The following is a 19,670-nucleotide window of genomic DNA, read 5'->3' on the forward strand; positions in this document are numbered from 1 at the left end:
TCTTGTTCCTGTAGACTAGCCTTTGCCATGCCCTACACCTGACTTACCCTGGAGGGGGCAGCGCTGATTCATCTCCAAGGAGCCTTCCCACACCCACGCCCTTCACATCTGCCTCACACAGAAGGGGTTCCCCGGACAGCCCCTGCGGAGCAGCCCAGGTGGGCTTCTGGAAGTAAGCCAAACGCCTGGAAGCTATTTTAAAAGCCTTAGGACCTGGGCAGAAGGAACTAAGGGGCAGAAGTCAGGGGCCAGCCTGGCCGGTGTGTTTCAATGGACCTATGAACCAGGAGGTCACAGGTTCGATTCCTGGTTGGTGCACATGCCCGGGTTGTGGGGTGTACAGGGGCAGCCAATCAATGATTCTCTCTCATCATTGACTGTCTCCTCCCTTCCTCTCTGAAATCAATGAAAAATATTTTTTTTAAAAGAAAGAAATCAAGGGCCAAACACTGCCCACCCATCCTTTCTCCAGGGCAGTTAGGTGAAAGGGAAATGCCCTCACTGTTGGGCCTCAGGTTCAAGTCCTGGTGTTCCCTCTGACTCACCTTAGGTGAGTTGCACCACACCTCTGAACTTAAACAAGGGTCTCTTTGATTATTCCTCTGCCCTCAGAAATATGCTTGGAAATATTTTCTCTTTAGAAACGGCATTAAATAATTTATCTAACTACCCCCTGATAGCATGATCAGCATGAGCGTGTTTGAACAAAGGATCTGGGTCATTCTGGATTTGCTGCATGTGATGGGTTTGTGCATGTGACATTAAGGAGCACCTATGTGTGCTGGGCTATTTCTGGATATTTTCTCCCTTAATTTACACAACGCTCCCAGGAAGCTGGTACAATTTCAACCCACTTTACAGAGGAGAAAACTGAGGCTTGGGGAAGTTTGCCCAAGTTCACACAACAGGTGAGTTGTGACTTAAACACAGGTAAATCTCCTTGTATTGCCTTCATCATTGAGAATCCCTAACTTTCCAATTGCTCCTCAGACCAGCCTTGGTCTCTCTACCCATCCTCTCCCCACCCAGCCACTCAGTCTCATTTCTCAACCTCCCTGCTGCCCAGGAGCCCCTCTTCCCCACTTGCTCTGGTCTGTCATCTTCAAGGGTCCCCTTTCCTCTTGTCTCCAAATGCACTCTGGCCTGGGTTTTAAATAAGCTTAAAGGAAACCTTCCTCAGATCTCCCATCTCCCTTCGCCCTCCTCTTTGCCACAGTGAACACCACTATCCACCCAATGACCTAAACCAGAAACCTGGCTGCCCTCTAGCATCCTGCTTCCTCCTCATTGCCATCCAGACATCCGGTCAGTAGACCCACCTTCCTGCCTATGGCCTAAGGCTCCCCGCTATCCACACTGCCTGTGATTCTGCAGCATCCCCTTGCCCCTGCAATCTCATCTGGATTCTCCTCCCCACCGTGACCTTGCCCCCACGCTGACCCTTTCTCAGCTCTGCTACCCAGGTGACCTTAAAGTTCAAACCTAAGCACATCACTCCCCACATGAAAACACTGAGTGAATCCCCATCACTTTCAGGAGAAGACTACCGGACATGGCACCACTTCCCAGGTCCGAAACTTCATTATTGCACTTCACCAGGCCCTCCATGCCTGCAAGTCCTGCCTGTGCCATTCATTCTCCTGGGAAGCCCTTCCTCAGTTTGCCTCCCTGTCAACCTCCTAACCACATTTTAAACTCAGCTCATATATCATCCCCTCTGTACAGCGTCCCTGAATCCACTCCCCAGCCTCCCACGTACCAGAACACAGAACACGTGAGTATGCATACAAGCACACACACACACACACACACACACACACACACACACACACACACACAGCTACTAGTCAGAGTTTCTCCTATGTACTTTTGCAGCCTCTTGCCCGTCACCCTATAACAATACCTTTTACAATTAATTGTAGACTCATAGACACTGAAGGTTGCCAGATTGGGGGGGAGGGGTGCTGGGTGGACAGGGGGATAGAGAGATACAAATTGATAGTCACGGGGATGTGGAGTGGCGGAAATGTAGTCGATGGTGTTGTAATAACTGTATATGGCGGGTGCTGGAGTCACGGGGGAATCCCTTCGTTATATGGATGTCTGGCCACTGAGCTGTACCCCCGAAACTACTATAATGTTGAGTGTCAACTTTAATTGAAACATTTTTTTTTAATTAAGTTTACTTGCGATTATTTACGTGTCTCTCCCACTCAACTGGCCTGACACAGAGCGGATGTTTGGTGAATGACCAGAGGGGGGCGCACCAGTACTGTCCCGATGGCCACCATCCTCTCCTCCCTTTAATACCACATTTCCAGACATGGCCCTCAGTTCTCTACCCCCACCGCGGAACCTTCTAAAAGCTCATTTGCTATACTCTGTGGGCCCAGCTCTCTCCAGTGGCTCCAGAAACTTCCTCCTTGCCAATGGCAGTGTTTGGGGGAAGGAACAGTTTAACATCTCCCTCCTCAGAAGGGCTCCTCTCTCCATCACACCCTCCTCTCCCTCCTCTAAAGGAAGAGGGGGGTGAGGCTCTGGCCCTCCTGGGCTGCAGACTTTCTTTTTCTCAACCAGCCTGCCGCTCCCCCTCCCTACCTCCCCATGGGGCAGGATACAGTTAGGCAGCTGCTTTCTGTGATGAGGTGGGGTAGGTCAGTTCGGAAAGCAGGAACATTATAATATAAAGATCTTTTTGGCTTCAGCTCCAAATTACATTCTCTGGTCCACAGCTGAGATTTGGAGACTTGATCAGAACTCAAAAGGGAAAGTGATGTGAACCAGTAGCAGAATCAGAGAATCTGGTCAAGAACAAACTGTTTTTTTGTGCCCCCAACATCTGCCCACCCTCACCACTATTTGTGGTCGCGCACGCAGGTTCACAAGAGTACAGCCACTCTGGATCTCAAGGTTGGGGACTTGTCTCTCCGACCCACAACTCCTCACAGAGACTCAGTGTATAGAGGTAGGTGGTTCCTGAGGTCTGATACCTGAGTCAGGAGCCCAGGGACACCTGCACCCCAGCCTGCAGACTCCTCACAGCCTCCCACAGCCTGGGTGTCCCAGCAAACACTCAGGCCTGGGAGTCAGGTAGACTTGGGTCTGAAGCTGGGCTCTGCCATTGGCTAGAACGGAGGGCCAAGGATGGAATGCGTCACTTGGTGAAACCAGTGCTAACAGGAATCAACATAAAACAGCGTGATTAACCATCACCCCTGAAACACTCAGCTCGAGAGATATGTTCTGATGTGTCCTGACAAACCCAGGGAATTGTGCAAATCTCAGAAAGGGACTAAAGCCAGCTTCAGTAAAAGCAAGGTGACGGGAATGTGAGCAGTGATTATAAAAAATTATAGGGTGTTGCTCATGAGGAAGTGGTTGAAAGTGACATTTTAAGAGAGCAATGTGTAAGACTAGCCAAATAGCTACTGGAGAGAAGTTAAGATGTTGGATCCTGGATTTGAATCTTGACTCTCCCATGTCCTGATTCTGTTGGTCAAGACCTTTCAGCAATAAGAGAGCAGAGATTCAATGAAAACCCCCTGAAGTAGCAAAAAAAGGGATGTATTATTATTACATCAATGGCGTGCAGGCTCAATGAACCACAGCCTTGGGGGCTAGAACAGGAAACAGCACTAACTATCTTTCTCTCATCACTGCTTGTCTCTCTTTACATGTGGGCTTTCCTCTTACTGGGACCTCTCTGTGTAATGAGAAACATGGTCACAGACTATTCCAGCTTTATAAACCCAGTGTTCATATCTCCCGGGAAGAGCCTTGATTGGCCCTGCTGGGTTTGTGTGCTCAGCCATAAACCAACCCCCATTCCTAAGAAGTCAGGGTGCTATGGCTGACCAGTGTGGGTCATGTACTCAGACCTGTCATTAAGCGTCTCTTACCAAAAGAAGAAAGCAAGTTACCTCAGTTACTACCCTAACCAAGTGACCTTACAAACATCACTTAACCTCCTTCTAAGCACCAGTTTGCTCCTCTGTAACGCGATACCATCACTCACCTCACAGATCAAATGAGATAACACAAGCAAAGTACGCAGTGAGCGCTCCGCGTGTGTCATTAGATAGAGCAGTAGAAGAAACCATGACACACAGCAAGAACCCGCATTTTTGCTGAATGAGGCAGTCTGACGTGGTGTCGGCAACAGGAAACCACGATCAAACCTCACACGTGCCCTAAAACACAAGGACAGTGATTTCCCTGCCAATACTTGTTTGTCCTTGGAGCCCTCATGTTGTCATCTGCTCATGTCAGGTGTTAACAGTTTAAGAACAAAAAATCAAGAAAACCTTCAGCTGAAACCAGTTTGGCTCAGTGGATAGAGCATCGGCCTGCGGACTGAAAGGTCCCAGGTTCGATTCCAGTCAAGGGCATGCACCTTGGTTGCGGGCACATCCCCAGGAGGGGGTGTGCAGGAGGCAGCTGATTGATGTTTCTACCTCTCTATCCCTCCCTTCCTCTCTGTAAAAATATGTTTAAAAAAGAAAAGAAAACCTACAAAGTGAGAAGTCTGTTCATTGGTTTCATCCTTCCTCCTCGCTTGGAAATGATCAGATGTTTCCCATTATAGTAACTGGCAAAACACCTAGGTCCAGATTCAAAAACAGTGGAGTTTGGTGACAGCTTCATTTGATCTACTTTGATGCCTCTTCATACCCCATTTCATAGACAAGGAAATCAATTCCCTACTTGGTGCAGAGTCACTCGTGATCATCCCAGCTTACTTACGCAACCAACCCTTTTTGACCCTTCACTTCCAGTCACCCCAGCTCTTTATTCACCAATCAGCTCTGGTTTGCATTTAGATTATCAAAGGGACTTTCATTATTTGGGGGGGGGGGGGGCGGGAAAACACACAAAAACACACACACATGATTTCTGGAAAGTTTGGGGTTTACCATGCAGTCACAAGAATGAACAAGAATTCATCTCTCAGAACAAGATCATCCCTAAGAGCAGTGATAAAAAATGAGTTTCTGAACCTGCTCAGCTCTGGGCCAGATAAACATCTTCCAAGAAGAGAAGAGGGCAGCAGACAGGTTGAATGAGAAGAAACCAAAGTTTACTGAGTGTTTACTCTGCACAGACATTGTTCTATTATAAGTACTCCCTGTGTGCAGATGCATTATCGAATTTGATCCTCCCAACCACCTTATAATGTGGGCAATGTCTATGATTAATAGATCAGGAAACACAAGTTCAAGGAATTAAGTGCAGAGCCAGGATTTGAACTCAGTTTGGCCTGGCAACAGAGCACCACTCCTCAATCACCCTGACAGCTACTCCTTCACCCAAAGCTCCTGGTCTGGCCACTTGCCTGGTTCCTCCTCCTCTCCCTTAACCCTGCCTCGCTTCTACCCTTTTCTCTCTTTATTGCTTCTTTCCGGATCCTTCCACTCTCTCCCTCTGCCTCACAGCGTCATCATCGCCTTGGTTTAAAGAACTCCTAAGACCAAAGGATTTGACTCTGTACTCAGCCAGCCCCATCCTTCCAGCCCCAAACCCTCACTGCTCCCCTCATCGCCCAGGCCCCAATCCACATCATCTATGCCTTGCTCTGCGGAACCCCAAACGTGGCCAAGCAGCCTTGCCAGCCACAGGTCCTCACCAAGTGCTGCTGCGTTTTCCTTGCAACCTCACCTCGCCCAATCACCCCTTCCTCCCTGTGCCTGTGGTTACTGCCTCATCCCAGTTGTCCTGACACAGCACCCTCCTTCTGGACACCAGCCTCTCCCCTCCTCATCCATTCTGGTCATAGTTGTGCATGTTGTCAATCATTTGTTCAAAAACCTTCTGGATCTCTCTACTGACTACCTCATCAATTAAACTCTTGAATGTTTCTGTGGATGAAAAGGGCCACCTGCTAATCGGACTAACTCAGGGAAGGACTGCCTGGTGGCCTTGCAAACTCAAAGACCTAAAGTAACCCCGAGGGATGGTCTGAAATGAAAACCTTTTAAATTAAAAAGTAGTGTAGAGTGGGTAGTCTTATCCTAGGAAGGTATGTTCCCTGACAAAGAGCTGAGCCTATTATCTTTTTTGCATCTATGATAACATGCCTGTGGAATGTCAGGGTAACTTGTAACTTCCCTTTATCAGGACCACACGGGGCACAACCAATGCACCGGGTCCAGGGAGGAGACCACAAATCCCCTCGCTGTTATTGTTATCCTGTTAATCGTTGAGGGTTAACTATCCTGTACCCACCTGTGTAAAATACACATGTGTCTATCATTTTACTTTTTATCCAACCCCAGGGGTTTCCCTGCTTTGCTCTCTCTCAGCTCTAATCTGTAACCAATGAATTTCATGCAACCCACTCACGTCTCCTCCTTGGATGGTAATTTATAAAAGTAGATGAAAAACTGCCATTTTCCAGAGCATTATCTCAATATCTCGAGATTCTGTTTCCCAGCAATTTTTGACAATTTTGAGCAAATAAACTCACAAAATTTCTTTACAGGTTTGAATGTTTCTCACATGAACAGCAACCTCCTGGCCAGTCTCCTTCTGGGCTCCAGTCTCTCCCCTCCTCATCCATTTTTTTTTTTCTTTTTTTTCTTTTTTTTCAAGAAAAGGGTAATGGCTTTATTATAAAAGATTTCTTTTTTTAAAATCTTTATTGCTGAAAGTATTGCATATGTCCCCTTTTTTCTCCCATTGACCCCTTAATGCTCACTCTTGCCTCCAACCCCAGGCCTCCTCATCTATTCTGGTCATAGTGTCCATTTTGTCAATCACTTGCTCAAAACCCTTCTGGATCTCTCTACTGACTACCTCATCAATTAAGCTCTTTAATCTTTCTCTCTCGTCTGTGTTTCTATATTTCTATCCCTTTCCCTTTCTAAAATTAACAAAAATATATTTTTTAAAAAAGGGAGGATGTAAGGCAGTTACATGAAATGCATTGGTGATAGCTTAGGGAGGCAGGAGAAAGCAAAATGGGGACATTTCAGGGATTGGACAGAAAGTAAAATGAATAGAGACACATACTTTTACATAGTGGGTACAGGATAGTTAACAGTCAACAGTTACCATGGTAACAATAACCATGACAGGATTTGTGATCTCCACTCCAGTGGGGTGGCTATGCTCTGAAGGAGGGTGGGGGTGGGATTAATCAGATATGTTATAATACATGCAAAAGACAGTACACAGGCCCAGTTAAGGTGAAGACTGATCTTTGTTAGGGAAAAATGTTGCCCTAAGAGGCATGACTACCCGCTATGAACTGCTTTTAGTTAGAAAGTTTTCATTTCAGACCATGCTGTGTGGTTCTTTTCCATCTCTGAGTTTGTAACGCCGCTGCGCAGACCTCCCCTGAGCTTGTCATTCACACTAAGAAGCAGAAGCAAAAATGCCATCATATGCTTTCTCTGTGCAAACTTGCTGGGAGGAGCTCAAAGAGAAATACGCAGGTGCTTCAGTCAGCTTCTCAGAGTTTCCTAAGAAGTGCTCAGAGAGGTGGGAGACCATATCTGCTAAAGTGAAAGGGACATTTGAAGAAAATGGCAAACTTTGACAAGGCACGCGATGAAAGAGAAATGAAGACTTACATCCCTCCTAAAGGGAAAGCAAAAAAAAAAAAAAAACTTGAGCCCTAGACGGTGTGGCTCAGTGGATAGAGCGTTAGCCTGTGGACTGAAGGGTACTGGGTTCGATTCCTGGGCAAGGGCACCAAGAAGAAGAAGAAGAAGAAGAAGAAGAAGAAGAAGAAGAAGAAGAAGCAGCTCAAGAATCATAATGCATCCAAGAGGCCTCCTACCTTTTTCAAGTGTTTTGCTCTGAGTATCACCCCAAAAATCAAAGGAGAGCTTCCTAGCCTATCCATTGGTAATATTGCAAAGAATCTGGGAGAAATGAGGGATGTTTAAAAAAAAGAAGAGCCGAAGCCGGTTTGGCTCAGTGGAAGAGCGTCGGTCTGTGGACTGAAGTCCCAGGTTCAATTCCGGTCAAGAGCATGTACATTGGTTGCGGGCACATCCCCAATAGGGGGTGTGCAAGAGGCAGCTGGCCGATGTTTCTCTCTCATCAACATTTCTAGCTCTATCTCTCTCCCTTCCTCTCTGTTAAAAATCAATAAAATATATTTTTTAAAAAATAAAAAGAAGAAGAAGAAGAAGAAGAAGAAGAAGAAGAAGAAGAAGAAGAAGAAGAAAAGAGTCATCAAGCCTGAAAAAGGCAGAAAAAAGAAGGAAGACGTGAAAGGTGAAGGGGATGAGGGCAGGCGTATTACCAGCAGGACCGTGACACCTTGGTTCTTGTCTTCTTAAAGGAAAAATTTCAATCGAGACAAAGTGTAGAAAAGAAAGCGAGAATGTATTGACCGCAGCAAAAACACACGTAAGACAGTGAAACAAGGAAGGGCATTGGAGCAGCAGCAGGGTGGGCCGCTCTGGCTCACCGGGAAATCAGAGAAAAGGTTCAGGGATGGAGCCCCGGATGGGCTGCCACTGCCTATTGCTCCCTTGGCTGCAAATCTCATGGGGTCCCTTGAAGTTTAAGAGATGTGTCTGGCCAAAACTGGTTTTGCTCAGTGGATAGAGCATCGGCTTGCAGACTGAAAAATCCCAGGTTCAATTCCTGTCAAGGGCATGTACGTTGGTTGCAGGCACATCCCCAGTAGGGGGTGTGCAGGAGGCAGTTGATCGATGATTCTCTCTCATCGATGTTTCTAACTCTATCCCTCTCTCTTCCTCTCTGTAAAAAATCAATACAAATATATTAAAAATTAAAAAAAAAAAAAGAGAGATGTGTCTGTGGGGGAAGGAGAAGGGAAAGGAAATGACACAGGCATGCTCCTGGTTGGGGGCGGGGGGGGGGGGGGGGGGAAGAGAGTCCACCAGAAACTTCGGTTTCAGGGTTTTTAAAGGCTTAGCATTTAGGGGAGGATCAATAAAATGTTCATCGGCTTTATGAGGATGTACCAAAACGAGATTGAGTCTCTTAACTCCATGGGTGTGGTTGGCAAATGGCACTAATCGGATTTCTGTTATCTATCTTCCTGAGCTGTTTACCCTCTGGTTGGGGAGGAGAAATGCAAAGCATTTACTCTTAAGTGTACCTTGGTTTAGGGAAGATAGGATTTACTATGTGGCTGTAAACTGCTGTTTAACCATCTGTCTTAGTTTCCCTATTCTTCGGTGTCCTGGAACTTTTCTAACTTCAGACTATCCTACAACGGAAGGAAGATGAAGATGAAGATGAAGATGAAGATGATGATGATGATATGTTGGTTCTAGGCAACTTTTTTTTCTTGTCTATAAAGCATTTACCTACCCTGTGCACAACTCATTCCTTTTAAAGAAAAAAAACCTGAAATGAAAGGCTGTGTAAGATTTATTTGTCTTGTTTTTTGACTAGAGGCCCAGAGCATGAATTCATGCATGGGTCAGGTCCAGCAGGCCCGCCCTGATCAGGGCCATTGGGAGCTGGGGGGCTAAGGGGAGGGGCCGCTGGCAGTTGGCTGGCTCCACCCCTGGTCAAACTTCCAGTTGAACTCCAGGTCGAGGGGACAATTTACGATTAGCCTTTTATTATATAGGATTTTTTTTTAAAGATTTGTTTTTAAACTATACAGTGTCTTTTTCTGTGTGTGTAGTGAACACACTACTGAATGTCTTTTTTAAAATATATTTTATTGATTTTTTACAGAGAGGAAGGGAGAGTTAGAAACATTGATCAGCTGCCTCCTGCACACCCCCTACTGGAGATGTGCCCGCAACCAAGGTACATGCCCTTGACTGGAATCGAACCTGGGACCCTGTGTCCGCAGGCCAATGATCTATCCACTGAGCCAAACCGGTTGGGGGTCGAATGTCTTTTTTTAATGGTTTTTTGTTTTATAATCCTCACTGAGAATATGTGTTTTTATTTATTTTAGAGAGAGAGGAAGGGAGAAAAACATCTATCAGCTGCTTCTAATGGGGAATCAAACCTAGACCTAGCTATGTGCCCTGACTGGGAATTGAACCCACAACCCTTCCATGCACAGGACAAAGCTCCAACCAACTGAGCCACATTGTGAGGGCCTGCCCAGATGTGTGTCTGGATAGTCCTGTCCTGGTGGTATTTCCAATAGCCACTAACCTTGCCTGGTACAGCATGGGGTTGAAAATTGACACGGAAGTTTAAAGCGGGTTCTTGTTGGTACACAGCACAAATTATTGTAGTTACATGCGGGGATGGTAGTTTATTCGTCTTCTGTTGTCTCTGATGCAGCTTTTAGGAAACAATTGTTCTCTAAACTGTATACCACTCTAATTACAAAAAAAAAAAAAAAAGTTGCAGCTGTTCTGTTGACATTATAAATGCTGCTAACTCATACAATTTTTATCAGTAAAAAAGAAAAACTGATCAGTAGTATAAATCTACACAAAAGAAGATATAAAAAATTAAAAATAGCCCTGACCGGGTTCGATTCTGGTCAAGGGCATGTACTGTGGTTGCGGGCACATCCCCAGTGGCGGGTGGAGGGGGGGGGGGTGCAGGAGGCAGCTGATCGATGTTTCTCTCTCATCGATGTTTCTAACTCTCTATCCCTATCCCTTCCTCTATGTAAAAAAATTAATAAAATATATTTTTTCAATTAAAAATAAAACAGAGCCAGGTGGTCTTCATGGGTAAGTTTACCAAATCAAGGGGCAGGAAGGGCATGCATATGTATAATCTTATACATATTTCCAGAAGTCAAAAAAGGGGGCAATACTGCCCAACTTACGTTTTGTGGCCGGTGTAAAATATCATTTGTAGTAAAGGCTGCTAGCTGCCCCCTTACCTTTTCTCCCCTTATATCTCATAGCAAAAAGGACACCGGATAGTGTAAAAACAAACTTCCTTTTAAATTCAAATAAAGGCCATGCTCCCCAGCCTTTCTTGCAACGAGGTGTAGCCACATGATTCAGCTCAGCCTGTCTGGTCCCTGAGCTTGTGGGTAAGAGAGGAAGGCCCGCCCTTCTCTGGCCCTGCCTCTCCCCAGGGAGGCCTCCGGCCGAGCGCCTGGTTCTGCAGCGACGGCGTCTGTCCCTCTGGGGCCGGTCTGGCTCTAGGCCCTGAAGCCCACGCGCTGGCGGCTGTTAAGAGTCTCTGACCTCCACTAACAGTCAGCGTCCTCCTCAGCACTCTGGGTTTGAGCTCAACTCCTCTAGAAACAGGCCTCTAGCTGGGGTCACGCGCCTTCTCATTTCCTGCCAGCTGTTCTAAAGCCTTGGAAGGATGGACGTGCTGAACTCCAGACATGCACCGGAGCACTGACGGGAGCACCAACGCTTCTCTCAGGGAAGCAGGAGCTGGATCCTGAGGGACAGGGCTGGGGTTGGCCCACCCGACACCCCACCACCACCACCACCACGCTCTTCTAAGACATTCAATGGGGAGGATTGGAACAGGAGGAGCCTCTGGTATTTCACATGGCATCCCTCACACCTTGGCTTTGAGAACCTATCTCCTCCGCACCAAGGCCTTGGCTCCTGACTATTCTGTCCAATTCCCCAAGACTCCTTTCTCTCCCCTATTGGATCTTCCCACCTCTGGCGTCCATTCTAGCTCAGTTTATCCCGCCCCCAAAGCTTCCCCAGGTAGCCCACCCTATATCCCCAATGACCCTATTGCTCTCTAAAGCAATAGTCTGTCTTCATGGGGTTTGCTCTGTGCTTCCTGAAGGAAGGCGGCGGGGGGGGGGGGGGGGGGGGGGGGGGGGGGCGGAAGCAGGGATTATGTACTGACATATATTTTAAGTTGACAGCTAAGAATTTTTTGTCACAAGTTTAAATCGTTGCAGAGTGTATAAATCCTGGAATGCTTTAAATATTGTTGCTTTTTAAATAAAACAAGCCTTTTAAATTTGTGTTTGATGAAATCTAAACATCACAATGGTGTAATGCTCTGCATTATCCATTTAAATATGTTAATATTCACCCAGCTGTCGTGGCTCGGTAGTTGAGCATCAACCTATGAATCAGGGTTTGATTCCTGGTCAGAGCACATGCCTGGGTTATGGGCTCTATCTGGGGGAGTGCAGGAGGCAGCTAATCAATGATTCTTTCTCATCATTGATGTTTCAATCTCTCTCTCTCTCTTCATCTCTGAAATCAATTTATATATATTTGTTTTTAATAAATAAATCATCTGTTGATAAGCATTCAGGTCCCCAGTGCAAAGGGTCATGGCCCCCCTCTCTCAGAACTGCAATAAGGTCCAGATGAGACACATGGTCTGAGTCAGGGCTAGGAGGGCCTCAGTTGGTGACACGCGGCCTTTGAACCTTCATGGAGCTGAAAGGAGGTCTGCTGGTCCAGGGCTGACAGCACCTGCTGGGATCCAGGACCTCTACTTCTTTCTAAGGTTCCAAAGAGTGGAAAGGTGTTTGGTGTGTGTGTGTGTGTGTGTGTGTGTGTGTTTTGTTGTTGTTGTTAATCCTCACCCAAGGACATTTTTTCCATTGATTTTCAGAGAAAGTAGAAAGGAGGAGGTAGGGGGAGAAAGGAGGGAGAAGGGAAAGAGAGAGGGAGAGAGATAAACATCCATGAGAGAGAGAGAGAGACACAGCGATTGGTTGCCTCCTGCACACGCCCTGCCCAGGGCCAGGGATGGCACCTGCAACCCAGGTACGTGCCCTTGACCAGGAATCGCTGGCCAGGACGTGTGTAGAAGGGTTTTAATGAGCTTCACAGAGGGACTGGGTGAGGGGGAGACAAATTTCAAATCCAGCCTTTATTGCCATGCTTCAGGGGCTGAGGAGGAGGGAGAAGGCTCCACCCTGCTTATCTCTTCCCAGACCCAGAGGCAGCTAACTGGAGGGCCGTACCTGAAAGTCCTTTCCCAGCTGCGGGGCTGAGGGGAAGGGGAGATGTCTCTGGTGCTTATGCCAGGAGCAGGAAGACCTGGAGCAGCGAGCTGACATCCAGGGGTCACGAGAGACTCAGAATTAGGCAGGAACATCAGATGTTGGCAGGGTAGGGGGACTGAGGAAACGCTTGGGTTACCCAAACAGCACTGAGGGCCTGGATGCCCAGCGTCTGCTGGCTCCAGGGACTGAGACCCTGAGGTAGGCACCCCCAGACTGAGATGCTCACAAAGAGGCCCTGACATCACCCCCTCCCCCTGTTCAGCAATGATCAACAGAAGGTCTAGAGGGAGAGGTGAGGGCAGGGCCCGGGTGGGCAGGAGGCTGGGAAGAGCATGAGGGGCCGGGCATGGGGGCAGCGCCATGAGGGGACGGTGGGGGTTCTTTAACTGCTGTTCTGCTGCTCCTGCTCGCGGATGAGGTTGGCGATGGGGCTGGTGATGCCTCCTATCAAGGTCCAGTACTCGTCAAAGCTGATGCGTCCGTCGTGGTTGGCGTCCAGGTTCTGGATGAGTTTGTCGGCAGCCTTTCGGTTCCCCGTGTCCTAGGGAGGAACCTGGGTCAGCAATGCTGAGAGTGGCAGTCCCACAGAACCCCCTAGGCAGAGGCCCAGGATCTGGCTCAGGCCTGGTTACCCCAAGAGGACAGAGGCTGCCGAAACCGATTTGGCTCAGTGGATAGAGCGTCGGCCTGCGGACTGAAAGGTCCCAGGTTCGATTCCGGTCAAGGGCATGTACCTTGGTTGCGGGCACATCCCCATTGGGGGGGGGGGTGTAAAAGGCAGCTGATTGATGATTCTCTCTCATCGATGTTTCTAACTCTCTATCCCTCTCTTCCTCTCTGTAAAAAATCAATTATATATATATATATATATATATATATATATATATATATATATATATATATATATATATTTTTTTTTTTTTTTTTTTTTTTTTTTTAAGAGGACAGAGGCCTGGGCAGGGTCAAAACCCTGGTTTGTGGGGTAACTCTGAAAGAACAGGGCTGCACTGGGAAACTCAGGGCTTGGGGCGGGGTGGGGGACCTGGGAGAGACAGAGCCCTTGGGTGGGGGCCTTACCGTCAGCATGTGGTTGAGCTCGTGCTGAAGCATTTTTCGGAAGCTGCTCTTACTGATCTTGTTCTTGACCAGGCTGTACTTGGACACGTATTTGTAGAAGTTTTCCACCAGAACGACAACCGCCTTCTCCAGCTCTGTGTAGCAGTCCGCCATCACTGCCTCACTCCTCGAGGGGCCTGGGCACCATGAGGATCACAGGTGAGAAGAGACCCCCACAGGCCAAACCTCCTCCTTCGCACACACCCTGGGCCCTGGGTCCTCCTAGCTGGCAGGTCCTCCAGAAGGAGGCAGGGAGAGGGCGGCCCAGAGGGGTAGCCCTGGAATGAGGACTATGTGGTTCTTCTAATCCAGGTGTTCCCCAGCTCAACTGCCTCAACAGGTTCTCCCAGCCCTTCCCCAGCCCCGGGCACTGGGCTTGTCAGAGTCCCAGGGAGAGCAAGAGGCTCCCGTGGGAAGAGAGTAAGTGCCCATCCCCTCCACCGTCTGCACACCTGTCTCACTCAGGTCCTCTGCCCCGGGGGGGGGGGGGGGGGGGGGGGCAAACACAGCTAGGAACTGGGAGGATGAGCCCAGATGGCCGGGCAGGAACCATAGTCCCCTCCCCAGACACCAAGATTGGCTGAGACCCCAGCCTCAGGCAACGTCGCAGAGGCAAGGACCGAGGCCCTCTGCAACTCATGCGGCCAGGCGCCAGGAGAGCGAGCCCAGACTCCCAGGCCATGGCCGCTGCTGGAAAAGGACAATGTCCGGATTCATTGAGTCAGACATTCTGCAGACTCCCAGCCACACCCCACTGGCCTAGCCTCCCTCGTACCCACCCCAAAACTCGCAACGGGACCCAAGGACCCTTCACCCAATTACCTAAAGAGGCGCCAGGCCGGGTCTGCCCCAGCTGGAGACTGAGCTGCAGCTGGCCAGCCAGCCGGCCAGCTAGCGGCCACACAGTCACCTCCTCACCCCAGGACAAAAGACACTCACATTCCCAGCGGATACAGCTTTCTGAATAACAGGATATGAAGGGACAGGCGGGTCTGCTCTGAGTCGCCGCCCATACCCAGTGCCCCCCCAAGTGAACCCGGGCAATGAGCCTCCACGCACGCCTCTAAGCCCAAGAAGGAGCTGCAGCCGCCCTGCCCGTCAGATCCTGGTGAGGGAAGGGCCTGGGCATCCACAGTTCAAGTCCCTGCCCCTCCCACCTGCTCTCCAAGGTCGTCTTCCTCTGTGCCCACCGCCCTGCCCTCTCTGCCTAGCTAAAGCCTGCTGGACTGCACCTCCCACGGGAAGCCTGCCCTGACCCCTGCCCTCCATGCCCTCCTCCCCTGGCTCCCATACACTCTCAGTTGGCACTGGCCTGGGCCCACTCACTGGTACGGCTCCAGCCTTTTCCTGGGTCTTAGAATCTCCCCAGTCGCCAGACGTTCCTGGAAGCAAGGAGAGTGTTTCTGACACCCTGCCATTGTGTATTCTGAACTACACAGAAGGACGAGGCTTTCGGGCCATTTTTTTAAAATCCTGGATAGAAAACCTCACTGCTTTATTATTTTAAAATATATATATTTTATTGATTCCTTAAGAGGAAGGGAGAGGGAGAGAGAAAAACATTGAAACATTGATGTGAGAGCCAGACATCTATCAGCTGCCTCCTCCCTTACCATCCTCCCTTCCCTACCTTCCCTCCCCCCACAACCCCACCCCGCCCAGCCCCAAGGAGAGATCAAGCCTGAAAGACCAGGCATGTGCCCTGACCCGGAACCGAACCAGCAACCTTTCCGTTGGACTACACCCAACCAACTGAGCCACACCAGCTAGGGCTTAAAGCTTTTTAATCTCTGCATTTCTTCCGGCCTGCATTGCTCAGCCCAGTGCTTTGTTCAAGGAAGATGTTCTATAAATGCCCTGCTTCCTTTCAGCCCTGATACCAGGTGTACAAAGGCCCCTGACCTCTCTTCTAATGCCTGTTGGTTTTTGCAAAGCTTTTTTGGAAGGTGGAATGAGGCTGGACCAGGATGCAGGAAGGAAGGAAGGAAGGTTGAGAGAGGTCAGGCTGGGGCATCTCTGACTGAAATCCCTCCCTTACCTCCCCTGGTCTGTGACCAAAAGGAGGAAGAATGGAGCCAGCACTGCAGCAGGGACTGTGCCAAGCGTACTCCCAACCAAGCTTTGCGAGTGGCAAGAGAGTTCAGAGAATACCCCACCCTTAACCATCCTAGACCTTGTTCCCTGAGTGAGGAATTTTGTGGGAAATAGGAAGAGGAAATGGAAAGAAATCCAAGTTAGGGGATGGCATGTCTTTTCCCCTTTCCCCAAAGCCTGCCCACCCCTCCCACCACCTGTCCTCTTGGAGTCTTGGTTCTCTGACTAGAGGAACCTCCTGCCCGTCCTTGACACCTATGTCCCTATGGGCTCTGGCAGCCAGGTAGGCAGGATCCTGGTGAGCACCTGGTTGACAATCAGCCACCTGCTGTCAGGTGTGCGATCACCTCAGAGAGCTCTGGATTTCAGTTCCCAGACCTCACCATAGTCTGCTAATCACCCATCCACACCTTCCCCTTCTTTTAAGCCAAATGGCCACCTCTGGAGATACATCTGGATAAGTGCCTTTCTGAAGGAAGAATGTCAGAGTGGGATAGTCAGGTGTCTCCACCCTCTTCCGCCCTTCCTCCCTCCCCTGGGGGCTGGGAGACAGGCTCTGCCACTACACCCATGTCACAGCCACCTGCTCCTCCCGGCCTGCCCCATCCTCTCACCCAGGAGGCTGGATGGTCCCAGGCACAGGATTGGGGCAGTGAGGGCAGGCCACATGTTGTTCTGTCGGAAGGTAGGTCCTGTATTGACTTTGCTACAGGTAGATCCTGGCCTGAGCATCCGGGGGAGGTAGCCATGTCCATGAGAGCCTTCCCAAAAAGTGGGAATGGGGAGGCCACTGGTTCTCCAAAGGACCCCCCTCACCTGGGACCCTCAACCCTCCCACCACGCTCTCATTGTCTTCTCCTTGACTGATTTCATGGTTGAGCAACCAGAAGCCCCCATCCCCACCCCCACTCCCCTCAGCCCAGCAGGATGACGACTTCTCCAAAAGCATAAATTGCCCTGACACCATGCCATGTGTCTCAGCCACTCCAGCCCCACCCTTCCACCCCCAGGTTCCGGGCCCCACCCCTCCGGGTGCCTCCTAACCATCCCCCATCTCTTCCACTCTCTGATCCCCTTCTATCTGGAGCCCCGGACATCCACGGTACTCTTCAAAACTCACCTCCCCCTCCCAGCTTCTTGAGACTTAAATTGTTCCCAAATGTTGGGCTATATCCCTGTGTTAGAGTAAGCGGAGAGAAAGATGTGAGCTGGGAGAGGCTGGGAGAGGCTGGGAGAGGCAGCTGGGGCCCGGGGGAAATAAGGGTGAGACATGACAAACTGAAAACAGACCACGGAGATACAGGGTCCTTAAGTGAGAAGGAAAGATCCCTCCAAGGTAGGGCCTAACTCTAAGCGATGGCATAACCCCTAGGTCCTGGGTGAAGGAGCCTCGTAGCTTAAAGATACATTTCTTTGGACACACGAGGGAGGGAATGACTTGCTCCGCGCCTAGGGTCATTCCAGCCTAGAGGTATGAATCCTCTAACCTCCCGAATACGGGTATTTGGTCTCAGCCAGCTGAGCTGCCCACGTAGGGCTCTTAGTTGGGTTTCATCCAGCTGAGTTGCCCATTCAGGTCCAATCTAAGTGTATTTCTTTCCTACAAATAAATCCTCTCCTGCCTTTGCTGCCATCAAGTTGTCTCTTGTTTGAATTCATGCCTACAATCAAGGCAAGAACTGAGGGCGCAGACCACTGTCTCTGGCCAGAGGTTATCTCCGCTAGAGACCCCCTTGACCACCACTGGCACCTGGACTCCTCTCTCTCCCAGTTACCATCCTCCCTAGAGCCTAGCCCACTCTCAAGCCTAAATTTGGCATGCCCCGGACCCCTTCCATCTACCTCAAATTTGTTCACTCTTTTATTCATTCACCATTCATTTGCTTGTCCATTCATTGACTCATTCATTCATTTATTCACTCATTTGTTCATGCACTTCCTTAATTCACATCAATATACAGGGAAGGTGCAATCCGAAGTGGGCTGGCGATGCTTTGCTCTATTTGCAAGGCTGTTCCAAGCTAATCTCGTCAGCCTCCTTGGCCCCATTCTCTGCTCTGCCTTCTCGTGGTCTGTTCCCAATTCCAGAGGCTACTCTCTCACCCAAGTGCCCCTGCCTCGCCCTCCCAGGACTCACTGCATCTCATTCACACACATGGACACACAGAGGGAGGAACTCCGACATTCCTGACCCCCTCTACGTGGGTAACCTAGCTACCTTCCACTCACTTGTGATTTTAGAGAATGTAGCTGGAAGGAGAAGCTTGCTCCTCTAAATTCTTTTCTGGGTGAGTAAGCTGGCTAGGGAAAGGCTGAGCCCCCTCATCAGCACCCTCCCCCCAGAGCTCATGCCCTCACCCCCACCCCCCTCCCTGCCCGGACAGGGCTGGACAGGCGAATGCTCCCACAGTGCAGGTGGCTCCACCAGACAAAGCCAGTCAAGCCGGGGCCTGCCTTGGTCCTGAGGTGGAGGAGAAGCTGCCCAGACTCCTGGCCCCTGGCCCAGAGCTCCCAGGCGCCCCCGGGATGTCACCCAGGTTCCTCCGTCCCATCTGCCCTCCCCAGGAAGGGCTCCGAGAGCACAATGGGGCCTGCGTCCATCCGGGGACCTTCCTGAGTCCCAAGGTGAAGCGAAGCCACCTATCTCCTCCTTCAGGTTCTCAGGCTCCCTGGACCCCATCACCTCTCCCAGAACACGGCTCCCGGAGGCCAGGGGGGCCTGGAGCGAGGGTCTGACCACCCCCAAACCCCACCTGCACGCGTTTGCCCTTTTTCTGTTAGGAAAGGATCGGAGCAGCTGCTGCGGGCAAAGCTCCCAAACACCCTTCCCGGTGGCCCGGCCGCTGGAGAGGAGCCCGGGCCGCTGCTGGGCTGGGGAGGGGGTCTCACCGCCCCACCCGCTCCTCCGAAGGCCTCTCCAGCCCCTAATCTCACCAGAATGCTCCATTCGCAAACAAGCATTTTGGGGAAATTAACCATTAACGAAACCTCCCAGCCCCGTCTCTGGCAGGGCCCTCCCTCCGCAGGCCCCTTTCCAGCCCCCTCTCCGGGCCTCACAAGCCCGTGGGGGCCGCTCCGAAAGTCCCCGGCCTCCCAGGACCGGCCCGGGGTGCTCACCTGCCTCCTCGGTGCAACTCCTCTCCAGCAAGGCTCTGGGGCCTGGGCTCTGGCACCGCCAAGCAGCAACCCTCACTTACCCCGCCAGGACTCCTCCCCGCCGCGCTCCCAGAATGTGTCCCACTCCCTCCTTCCCGGCCCGGCTGAGCTGGCTCGGTGGGGAGGTAGTCACTGAGCTCCCTCTTGACTTGGCCCTGGGGTTGGGCCCTCGTTAAAGGGATACACACCTTTTTTAACACCCCTCCACCCCACCCCAGGAGGAGCGGTGGGAGCTGGCATTCCGTCAGCCCCACCCTCCCAGCCCCGCCTGACAGAGCCTACCTGGTGGAGAGAGGAAGGGAAGGACCGTCATCACCTGCCCTTCTCACCGAGGTCACAGGGAGCTCCGTTTCAGGGGCTCCCAACAGACGTGCTCCGTCTGCATTCCGGGCCCGCAGGGCTGGCCACAGACACTGCCCTGTCCTTGGGATGTCAGGAGGAA

The 19,670-nt window shown here is 50.4% G+C and overlaps 1 protein-coding gene across 4 annotated transcripts; it reads right to left on the reverse strand.

Moving 5' to 3' along the window:
• Positions 1 to 12,696: 12,696 nt before the first annotated feature.
• S100A16 (S100 calcium binding protein A16) lies at positions 12,697 to 19,498 on the reverse strand. 4 transcript variants are annotated; one of them, XM_084866663.1, is made up of 3 exons: positions 19,190 to 19,498; positions 13,940 to 14,115; positions 12,697 to 13,403 (listed from the first exon to the last, which is right to left on the reverse strand). In XM_084866663.1, the coding sequence occupies exons 2-3, from the start codon at positions 14,090 to 14,092 to the stop codon at positions 13,245 to 13,247; spliced, it is 312 nt and encodes a 103-aa protein (XP_084722789.1). In that variant the 5' UTR covers positions 14,093 to 14,115; positions 19,190 to 19,498; the 3' UTR covers positions 12,697 to 13,244. The 4 variants fall into 4 exon arrangements, with proteins under 4 accessions (XP_084722789.1, XP_084722790.1, XP_084722791.1 ...); XM_084866664.1 differs by having other exon boundaries at positions 19,270 to 19,384; XM_084866665.1 differs by lacking the exon at positions 19,190 to 19,498 and adding an exon at positions 17,193 to 17,242.
• Positions 19,499 to 19,670: the final 172 nt, after the last annotated feature.

The sequence above is a fragment of the Pipistrellus hanaki genome (assembly GCF_964339955.1).
Source record: "Pipistrellus hanaki genome assembly, chromosome: 18".
NCBI lineage: Eukaryota > Metazoa > Chordata > Mammalia > Chiroptera > Vespertilionidae > Pipistrellus > Pipistrellus hanaki.